Source organism: Nothobranchius furzeri, chromosome 6 (genome assembly GCF_043380555.1).
Source record: "Nothobranchius furzeri strain GRZ-AD chromosome 6, NfurGRZ-RIMD1, whole genome shotgun sequence".
In the NCBI taxonomy this organism is placed as follows: Eukaryota; Metazoa; Chordata; class Actinopteri; order Cyprinodontiformes; family Nothobranchiidae; genus Nothobranchius; species Nothobranchius furzeri.
In genome coordinates this window covers 22,611,283-22,621,977 of record NC_091746.1, presented here as the reverse complement: position 1 = coordinate 22,621,977, position 10,695 = coordinate 22,611,283, and the positions used below count along the sequence as shown (strand labels likewise).

The window sequence follows — 10,695 nt, the reverse complement described above, 5'->3', positions numbered from 1 at the left end:
TTAAAATTAATTTAAAAGTAAAAAAAAAAGACACATTTGAACTGTTTCTGTTTCTGTTGGAAAAAGCTGTAATGACACGTTTTAACCCTTTCATGCACAACGGTCACTGCAGTGGACAAAGACTTGATTGCGTTTGAGCCGCCCCATTGCACTCCAGTAAGTCAAGCCAACACATTTCATGTACAGGACGCTCGCCGACCACTGAGGTGGACATGTAATAAATCATCCATCCGTCTGCTTATCCAGAGTCGGGTCGTGGGGCAGCAGCCTACGCAGAGACGTCCAAACTTCCCTCCCCAGCTACTTGGGCCAGCTCTTCCCGGGGAATCCCAAGGCGTTCCCTGGCCAGCCGAGAGACGTAGTCCCTCCAGCGTGTCCTGGGTCTTCCCTTGGGTCTCCTCCAGGTTGAACATGTCTGGGAATCCTCATCAGGGAGGCGTTCAGGAGGCATCCTGACCAGATACCACCTGAGCTGGCTCCTCTCGACGTGGAGGAGCAGCAGATCTACTCCGAGCCCCTCCGGATGACCGAGCGTCTCACCCCATCTCTAAGGGAGAACCCAGCCACCCTGCGGATAAAACTCATTTATCGCTTGTATCCGTGATCTTGTCCTTTCGGTCACTACCCAGAGCTCTAAAGGACTGACAGCATTAATGACATCCTGGGATTTGTTGAGTTATGGACCTCATCCACTTCTTACCAAGCAGGCTGACGTAGGCCTGACTGGTGTCTCCCCACCTCTCCCTGCGTTCTGGAGATGAAACCAGCATGGGTTCTGCTATCCCAGAGCGATACAAGTTGGTTCTGCCGTTCGGAAAGGGAATACCATTATCCGAGCTGTAGATGACCAGGGTGTTGTTCTCATAACCGGCGTTGCTGAGCTCCTGGAGGACCAGTCCAATGCCTGCAATGGAGATTTGCATGTTCACAGTTTGCTCCCCTTCAGGCTGTGTTTCTGAGCCGGTTCTGCTACACACCCTGATCCAGTCGGCTGACCGCGGTGTACTGTGCAGCCAGGTCTGCTCGCGCTGCCGGAGTGTCGGGAACAAAAGCAGGAACCTGAGCAGGACAGGCCCCCATCAACATGTGGGTAAATTCAAGTTTTCATAACTTTATTAAACACGAGAAAACATTTCATCACTGACCTTCACCTGATCTGCTCTGTAATAAACTGGTTTCCAGTCAGGAATTCTACCCATTCCAGCTTCTCCATTCCCAAACTTCTCACAAAACGCCCCGTACTGAGGCTGTGAGTGGCCACAGCGGTGGGTGTCATGAAAGGCCACGTAGAGGAAAAACGGCCTTTCCTCCTCTCCCACGTTGTCATTAATGCCGTTTCTTTCTTCTTTCTCTTGCCTTCGTTTACAAGCTTCCTCTTTGTGAGTCTGGAAAAACCTGCGAACCAGGAGTTTGATTCTGGTGATGTTCCTCCCTACCTGCAGAACCGAATTATTTTCCTCGGTGTACGCAAAATCAAAGGGGTAAACAGATCCAGGACCAACATGCTTCTTCCCGATTATACCTGTAGAAATCACAAAGATACTCAGAAACATCCCAGAAAAGCCGGTGACAGGTGTGTTTGCCTTACCTGTGCGGATATTCGCCTTGCTGAGAAGCAGCGGCAGACTTTGGATCCCCTCAAAGGAGTTGAAGTTATGAACCCCCTGATGAAGGCCGTACATGCCGTTCTGATGCTGCGAACAGCAGAAACACGCTTCAGTCCCCCCCACAGCCAAACAGCACCATGTGACGGGACAAGGCCTTACCTGCGGCAGGCCGCTGAGGATGGCCGAGCGGCTCGGGGAGCAGCTGCTGACAGACGCAAAGGCGTTGCTGAACACGACGCTGCGCCGAGCCAGAGAGCTCAGGTGGGGCGTGTGCACCACGGAGTTGTTATAGACGTCGGTTTCAAACCCTGCATCATCAGCTGGAAAAGAAGCCATCATCATCATGACTTGATTTACCGTTATGAACAATAATCGTGTGAAAAGCCTCGACACGGGTCAACTCTACGAGTAGATTACAGGTTTAGTAAATGACCATCTGAGGGACGGGGCACATCGCGGACCATGGTCAGCTACTCTGGTTCTCAGGAATTTTCTTCTCCATCCGAGAATGGATGGACAGCAGCAGAACTGTCCAGTAATCAGAAGGTCGCAGGTTCGATCCCGGTTCCAACCAGAGAATGCTGCTGTTGTGTCCTTGGGCAAGATGCTTAACCCGCCATGCCTGCTGGTGGGGGCCGGAGGGACCAGTGGCGCCTCTGTCCGTGCGCCCCAGGGCAGCTGTGGCTACATCGTAGCTCATCAACACCAGGGTGCGAATGACTGTGTTGTAAAGCGCCTTGGGGGGTTGTAGAACCCTAGAAGGGCCATTTACCATTCTCCATCTGTAAATGTTGCGCATCATGCTGTCCTGGTTTGGTACCAGAACCAGACAGCTGGTCCACCAGATTTCCTCATGAGGAACAACAAAAATCTGAAGTTTATTTATTTTATTTATTTGGCAGACGCTTTTACCCAAAGCGACTTACATTTTATAACCTATGGTGAAGTGATGAAGAAACCCTAGTGACCCCGTAGAAGACAAATATAGTAGTGTGGAAAACTGCTGTTTTTCCTCAGTAATAGATATGAAGTGGATTAAGGCCACGGGAAATAACAAAAACAATTCTGACATTTTTCTTAGAATTCAAATCTGACATCAAATCTCAGAGTCAGATACCCACACTGGCTTTTAGATAGAAGTTTGCATTCATGAATGAATTGTCCAGAATTTAGTCAAGAAACATTTATCGTTTTTGAAAAACTTTTTCTTTGTATCTCAAAAAAATGACTTTTTTTTACTTAGTTTGAATTACAATAACAGGTAAAAGGATCAATAAAAGTAAAAATAGTACCACCTGGTAGAATACTATAGTACTAGGTAGTTGGAATGAGTCTCCAGATGTCGTAGTGTCCTTTTTTCCCAAATCTCATTTTATCCTATCTCAAACACGGCACGTTAGCTTTTTTGTACGTACTTCGTAGTACAATTACTGAAAAAGTACATAGTAAAAGTAGTTCATACTTTGGTATCAGGTAGTACTCGAGGTACTTAGTACAGTATGTGTGTATAGGTGGCCTAGTGTCCTTTTTCCAAAAAGCCCTTTTATCCCATCTCAAACATGGCACTTTTGGCTTTTTGTACAAAATTTGAAGTACAATTACTGAAAAAGTACACAGTAAAATTAATTCATACTTTGGTACCAGGTAGTACTCGTGGTACTTAGTATGTATGTATAGGTGACCTAGTGTCATTTTTCCCAAATATCATTTTATCCTCTCTCAAACACGGCACGTTAGCTTTTTGGACACTTTGTAGTACAATTACTGAAAGAGTACACAATAAAAGTAGTTCATACTTTGATACCAGGTAGTACTTGAGGTACTTAGTATGTATGTATAGGATGCTTAGTGTCCTTTTTTAAAAACACAATTCTATCCTTTATCAAAAAGGCACATTTAGCAGCTCTGTGTCACCCTGGTGTCAGCCCATTCTGTCGCTCATCTCAGCTCTTCTCCAGCAGTGAGACGGTGTTACCGTAAACTACCGTATAAACGCGCACTTCAATTGTAGGTGCGGCTCACTAGACTCTGTGCGTCTTAGCATATGCTACTTCCGGGGCAAAAACTCCTGTAGAGTATTATGCTTCCGTTGTGAGCCGCGATGACCGCTGCATGTTTACGCTAGGATTTACGGTCGGGTTTTCCATCAGAAGTCAGCCAAATGGCTGAATTAAGCGGCGATTTAAACTTCTCAAGATGTCTCGGGCATTTGCCGAATATATCTGTAGATGATGTTCATCGACTTGTTGATCTTTTTCCCCCGCGCCTCAGAGCAAAAGAGGGAAAGGATTCAAATTTTACATCTGCCAGTATTTGTATAATTTCGAAGGTAAGTCATGTAATATAAGTTTCAGTGGGAGCACGGGCAGAATATCTTGCCCTCCAGCCAGAACCCGAAAACAGCACCAGTAGGCAACAACTTATCCAATCGAGCCTTTATTCACACCGGCAATAAACAATCATGATCCACAATAGAACACTAGTCGTTCACGCTAAAAGCCAGCTGATCAGCATATATCAAAACAAGCAGCGGTACTTAGCTGTCCCAGTTGAGGCGACCCCCTCCCTGGGGTCTGAGCTTCCGACACCTGGAGCGGGTACTGCATGCCTTTGTTATTTCTAGGCTTGATTACTGCAACTCTGTCTATGCAGGGTTGTGTCAGTCATCACTGCGTCGCTTACAGGTTGTGCAGAACAGCGCAGCCAGGTTCCTGACTGGGACCAGGAAACGGGACCACATCAGTCCGGTTCTGGCCTCCCTGCACTGGCTTCCGGTTTGCTATCGCTCACAATTCAAAATCCTCGTCTTTGTTTATCATTTCTTCCAGGGTGGTGGTCCCCCCTATCTAGTCACACTCCTGAACAGACACTCCCCATCACGCGCTCCTCTGACCAAGGCCTGCTCGCTGTCCCTCGTTCTAGGTGTCGTACTCGCGGGGACCGGGCTTTCTCAGTCCTAGCACCGTCACTATGGAACCAGTTGCCACCCTCAGTTAGGCTGTCCCCATCTCTGCCAGTCTTTAAGAGTCACCTAAAAACACACCTCCTCCGCTTGGCGTTTCCTGAACATGTTTGATTTTGGCTCTCTTTTATGTTGAATTTATCTCACAGTTTTCATTGGTTCACTCTGTCCATTGTTTTACACATTTGTCCTGTACCAGAATGTTTCACCTTTTTTGTAATTTGTATTTTGTAATTTGAATTGCTTTTATTTTTGATATATTCAATATATTTACCTTCTACTGTACCATGTTCAGCGCCTTGGGCTTCCTGACAGGGTTGCGGAAGGCGCTTTATAAATAAAGCTTTGATTGATTGATTGACACCGTCCAACGCCCCGGGGCTCAGCTTGCGAGGACGGTGGGTAAATCCACAACTTAGGTCCGGCTGCCAGAGTCTGTGGCGGCAGATGTCGGCGTGGTCTCGGCACCACACTACTCCCAGCCCTTGCTACCTAAAGAAGGCGTCAAGCCTTCCCTCCTATCACTGGAGCACTGCCACCTGCTCAACTGTCTTCATCGCCGGCAGTCCTAAACGACTGCGAACGATCCCAACCCCCAGGATCGGGTGCCACAATGACAGGTCGACCACACAGATACACCACCTTGGTAGATCTGCCACCCTTTTGTTCTCTCCGGCCTCATTACCCGTAACAGGGACCAGCCGGCGTCCAATCACCACACCCTCAGAATCCGGCAACTCCCGTCTTCTGTCTTTCACAGTCACAACAACATATCCTTCATAAATACTAATATATAGAGACCCTTAACACCGAAACAGTCATTTATTTATTTTTATCTTTTGGCTTTTTTTCACAGTTTGTTGATGTGCTGTGTGGGTGTTTGGTTAGGATTAGCTCATCTGAGTGTAGCAGGGGAACATCTGGCTGTTGACTAACGTTCTCCGTAGTTTGAATGCCTGTTTAAAGCATAACTGTCACTATACAGAGATGTGCTCCTAAATGTAGACGACATGTCTTCTCATTTTGTAATGCATTTCTGCTTGTGTGTTGAGTGATGTAAACAACAAATCGATCACTCTTCAAACGTAAAAATTGATCATTTGATTTTTTTTTCATGAAAATATCTGCTTCAAGTGTCTGTATATATTATCTTTGTATTACAGTTCCTGCGCCTATAACTTACCAACTAACGCCATTCTGTTACTAGCTTTAGTAAAATTGTTGTTTTTCTGCAGCGTCTGACAACGATCAGGGCACTGGAGAGGTGGTGGTCAGGGCAGAATGCTTCAGGTCCATGAAGAAGACAGAGAAAGCTCACAAACTCAGCGTAAGATCTTAAAAAGAGGCAGCATGAAATTGTTGTGTTCAGTGTGTATAACGAAAAGGTTGGATGCAAATTATAGGATGTTGCTAGGATCATGTCAGGCTGTCATATCAGGGACGTGCTCAGAAATCAGTGCATTTGACAAACATGCTATCCTTAGAAATTGATTATATTTCTAGTAATATTCAATATTTAAATTAAATACATTGAAATATTGTACTTTGTAGGTGGTACTGAAAGATTCACAGCCTGTGCAACTGCTGGACTTCGCCTGCACGTGTAAGGCTGGAAAAGCTTTATGCAACCACCGTGTTGCTCTTCTCTTTCAATCTGCACACTATTCGCAGTTGAAAGTCCAAGTTGTTCCCCCAGTGTTAAGCTGCACTGAAGGTGAACAACAGCGGCATAAGCCAAGAGCTATGGTGAGTCCAATCGTCACAATTTTTTTATGTAACTTTATATATTATATTTATTTTGACCATATTTTAATAGGGGATAAAGCCTGGCCCTGTGGAGAAGATGGTTGTCCTTTCAGCCAAACCCAAAACAAGAGACCAGAGGGAGTGCGGTAAGTACTGGCTACTGATGGGGTTTCAGATAATATCACAGCATTTTATAAGGCAATATTATTTAATACAGAAAGGGGGGCAGTTTGTTTACTGTTTTCAAACGGCAGATTCTCCTGGTAATATATAGTGATGGCTAAATGAAGCTTTCTGAATCACACGAAGCTTGTATCAAAAAAGGTTCACTACTCTGGGCTTTCTAACACGGGGCTCTACATTAGTGTTTTTCAACCACTCTGCCGCGGCACACTAGGATGCCGTGAGAGGTTTATTGACACATGCACAAGAGCTTCAGATTCAAACACGCCATCGGAGGTAATATGGTGAGTTATAGGGCCTGCCAAGTAATAAAAGTGATTGGTTTCAACATTTATGTAATGATTACAATTTTTCTGTAAGTGTGTTCTTAACATTCAGGAGCAAACTGTACAAAGGCCTTCACGGGGACCTTCCCGACCTCTCGGTTCTGCAGGTTTCTGAAGTCTACCAACCTTTCTCCGATGCTGACCGGCCGGCCTATGATCTGCAGCATGGGAATAGGCGAAGATATCCCACTGGTGGACTCACTGCTCGGCAAGGTGCAACAAGGAAGTCCACTTTCTTATCAGCAACCACCCAAAGAGAAAGTGAAGACCCTCCATAATGCTCCACCTCCTCCACCATTGCCTCTGCAAGACTACAGACTGAAACCTAATGAGCTTTGAAAGAAAAGCGTCTGGACTTCTTTGAGTTGCTTTCCAGATGCTTTTCTTTCAAAGCTCATTAGACTACAATGACCTGGATGACTGAGAACCTTCACAGACGTACAGACTGAAACCATCAGAATGCATGTTTGTCTGTTCCAGGAAGCAACAGCTGCACATGAAAAGTCTTGAGGTAACCCTCGAAATGTCCCAGAGCATAGAATGTGCTACGCGAGAGCAGAGTGTGTGTGCCGACTGGCACAATGTACGGAGACCACGAGTGACTGCATCTCGATTTAGAGAGATCTGTCATGTGGGTGAGCTCTCCGAAGAGCTGCTGGCTGAACGCATCTTGAAAGGTACTCGCCAGACAGGCCCCATGAAGAGGGGTTTAGAGTTAGAGGCAGATGCTATCTGGGAATACTGCCAGATAAAATGAGTGAGCCACTACAAATGTGGATTTGTGGTGCACCCGGATGCACCATGGATTGGTGCATCACCAGATGGATTCATTTTTGACCCCTTAGGGTATACGTTTGTAGGGTAACTTAAAACCTTCAGGATTACTTACCTTGTATGGTACCGAATGTCATCGGGTGATGTGGCAAATCGTTGCAGTCCAAACCCCTGAGTGAGGTGGTAAGACTCAAGCTGCTGCCTGAGCTCCTCGATCTCCCTTGACATAGATTCATATTTAATGTGATCTACGACAATCAAAGAGCTATCTGCATAATCATGATCTTCAATCATGGGGGTGGAGGCTGGATCAGACTCAGCATAACCCGTGATAGGGATATCGGTGTTTCCATCCTCTGGGTTGTCATCCTCGGTTGCCATAGCCACGGTGTCAACAGGCCGAGAGCGGCGCTCCCAAACTCCGGGTCGCTCTGACTTTTTCGTGAAGTCATTCCAGTGGAATAATGACGGAACAACTTTTGGCTGAAGACATTGCTTTCCAGAGGAAGACAAGGGTATCTCCACCGCCAGTCTCAAAATGCCGACTACACACTCTAGAGCTGGCCGTAACTCTGAAGCGGTCCCGTCTGATTTTTATCAGCCATTGCGCCCGCAACTCAGGATCCTTGGGAAAGGAGTGAAAACTAAAGGTTCTGTTAAATCTCCCCCCAGCAGTACACAGCGGGACGCAGCAGTGATGAGTGTTCCCACCTTCTGCTCTTTGTAGCTTAATGCGATCATTCCGTTTTTGTAATTTTGACATGACTTTTGAGTCAGCGAACAGTAGCGATACAGCAAAACAAAGGCACAAAAAAGTTAACGGAAATGAACAACTCTACATCTGGTCTCAAAACAGGAAGTTAGCATTTTCTTGTGGACAGGGTCTCTTGACCGCAGTGAAAAACAGCAGTGTGAGGGTCATGTTTTTCGACTTCTCTAGTGCCTTTAACACAATCAGACCATCACTGCTGGGGAACAAGCTCACGGAAATGCAGGTGGACGCCCCACTTGTAGGTTGGATTACGGACTATTTAACAAATAGACCACAGCATGTCCGACTGATGAGCTGCCACTCAGATAACATCCTGAGCAGCACGGGGGCGCCGCAGGGGACAGCTCTATCACCCTTCCTCTTCACCCTTTACACATCTGACTTCATGTACAAGTCTCAGTCTTGCCATCTGCAGAAATTCTCTGATGACTCTGCTATCATGGGCTGTATCAGGGATGGTCAGGAGGTGGAGTACAGGAGTGTGGTGGACAGCTTTGTGGAGTGGTGTGAGCTAAACAACCTACAACTTAACATCACAAAGACTAAAGAACTGATTATGGACTTTAGGAAGCAGGCCCCACCTCCTACTCCTGTCACCATAAGAGGGGCTGACGTTGAGATCGTTGAGGACTACCGGTACCTGGGTGTACACTTGGACTGTAAACTGGACTGGACTAAGAACACCAATGCTATCTTCAAAAAAGGGCAGAGTCGGCTTTTGCTACTGAGGCGGCTCAGGTCCTTCAATGTTGGTAGGAAAATGCTGACCATGTTCTATCACTCGGTGTTGGAGAGCATTGTGTTCTTTGCAGCTGTGTGCTGGGGCAGTGGGGTGAAGATAGCTGATGCCAACCGGCTGAACAAGCTGATTAGAAGGTCTGGGTCTGTCCTGGGTGTTAGACTGGAGAACCTGGAGGAGGTGTCTGAGAGGAGAATGCTAAAAAAGCTTCTCTCTATCATGAACAACCCCTCCCACCCCATGCACGCCCACATGATGGACCACCGAAGCACACGCAGCAAAAGACTCATTGCCCCGAAATGCAGAACTGACAGCCACAGGAAATCCTTCGTACCGGTGGCAATAGGACTGTTTAACTCTTCCTCACGCTGTAGGTGATTCTCCAAATACTATTACCTTGGTTATTCTGTGCCCTCACCGACTGTGCAATATTACCCAAGAGTTCTGATTGTAAATATGTTTTTATCCCCCCATCATATCATATGCTGCTACAAACCCATATTCTTTTACACAATACTTTAATCACATTTGTGAATCGCCTGCACCGACGGCTTAATTACTTATTCACAAGGATGCAGTCATGTATTCAATTATTGAGATATGCGATTGTTTGTTTTGCACTATCCTACATGGTACTACTGTAGATCTTTTTTATTTATTTATTTATTTATTTTTTAATTTATTTTTTTAATGAATATATTGTATATCATATTTCTATTTCACCTGTTCCTTTGTCTCTCCAACTGCTTTGAGCATGTACATGACACAAGAATTTCCCTCGGGATAAATAAAGTTGTTCTTATTCTTATTCTTAAAAACTATATGCGGGTAAATCATCCATCCATTTACTGAACCCGCTTTGTCCACGTAGGGTCGGGGGGGGGGGGGGGGGGGCTGACACCTATCTCCAGCGGTCAACGGGCAATCAGGTGGGGTACACCCTGGACAGAGAGCCACCAGTCCATCGCAGGGCAACACAGAGACACACAGGACAAACAATCATGCACACACACACACACACACACACACACACACACCCCTAAGGACAATTTAGACAGACCAATTAACCTAACAGTCATGTTTTTGGACTGTGGGAGGAAGCCGGAGTACCCGGAGAGAACACAGGGAGAACATGCAAACTCCATGCAGAAAGGCCGGGAAGCGAACCCAGGACCTTCTTGCTGCAAGGCAACAGCTCTAACCACTGCGGTAAATCATTTAAACCAAAAATGATGATTTGTTCTGCGTTTACAGTTTTTAGTGCGTTAGAAAAACAATGAACAGAACATTAAACACCAGTAAAGACATAACAAGAGGACCGCATCGTTCAAAAACACTAACATTACTAAATTGACTTGTTAAAGTGCGGCTCACCGATGATCAGAAGAACGTTTCTGCTGTTGGACTCCACGAAGCAGCAACAAGCTCCAGCCAGCAGCAGCAGCAGCATCTCCTCAAGTTCCGTAAAGTTACAAACAGTTAGAAGGTTCAGACCTGTCTGACTTCACTGCAGACATGAGCCGTGCTCGCTTTAGCCACTTCCGCCTGAAACAACACAAATCCACCTACGTCACATGACAGCGGTC

At 46.1% G+C, this 10,695-nt stretch overlaps 1 protein-coding gene across 1 annotated transcript in view; it reads right to left on the bottom strand.

The window, feature by feature from the left end:
* The window catches only part of sgsh (N-sulfoglucosamine sulfohydrolase (sulfamidase)), a 20,769-nt gene extending 10,081 nt beyond the window's left edge, over positions 1-10,688 (bottom strand). The window contains exons 1-6 of the mRNA XM_015969836.3: positions 10,484-10,688; positions 1,767-1,927; positions 1,589-1,694; positions 1,146-1,522; positions 978-1,059; positions 701-904 (exon numbers count right to left, since the gene is read on the bottom strand). Of these exons, the coding sequence (XP_015825322.3) occupies positions 701-904; positions 978-1,059; positions 1,146-1,522; positions 1,589-1,694; positions 1,767-1,927; positions 10,484-10,559 (1,006 nt within the window). The 5' untranslated portion in view covers positions 10,560-10,688. The remainder of the gene's footprint in view (positions 1-700; positions 905-977; positions 1,060-1,145; positions 1,523-1,588; positions 1,695-1,766; positions 1,928-10,483) is intronic.
* Positions 10,689-10,695: the final 7 nt, after the last annotated feature.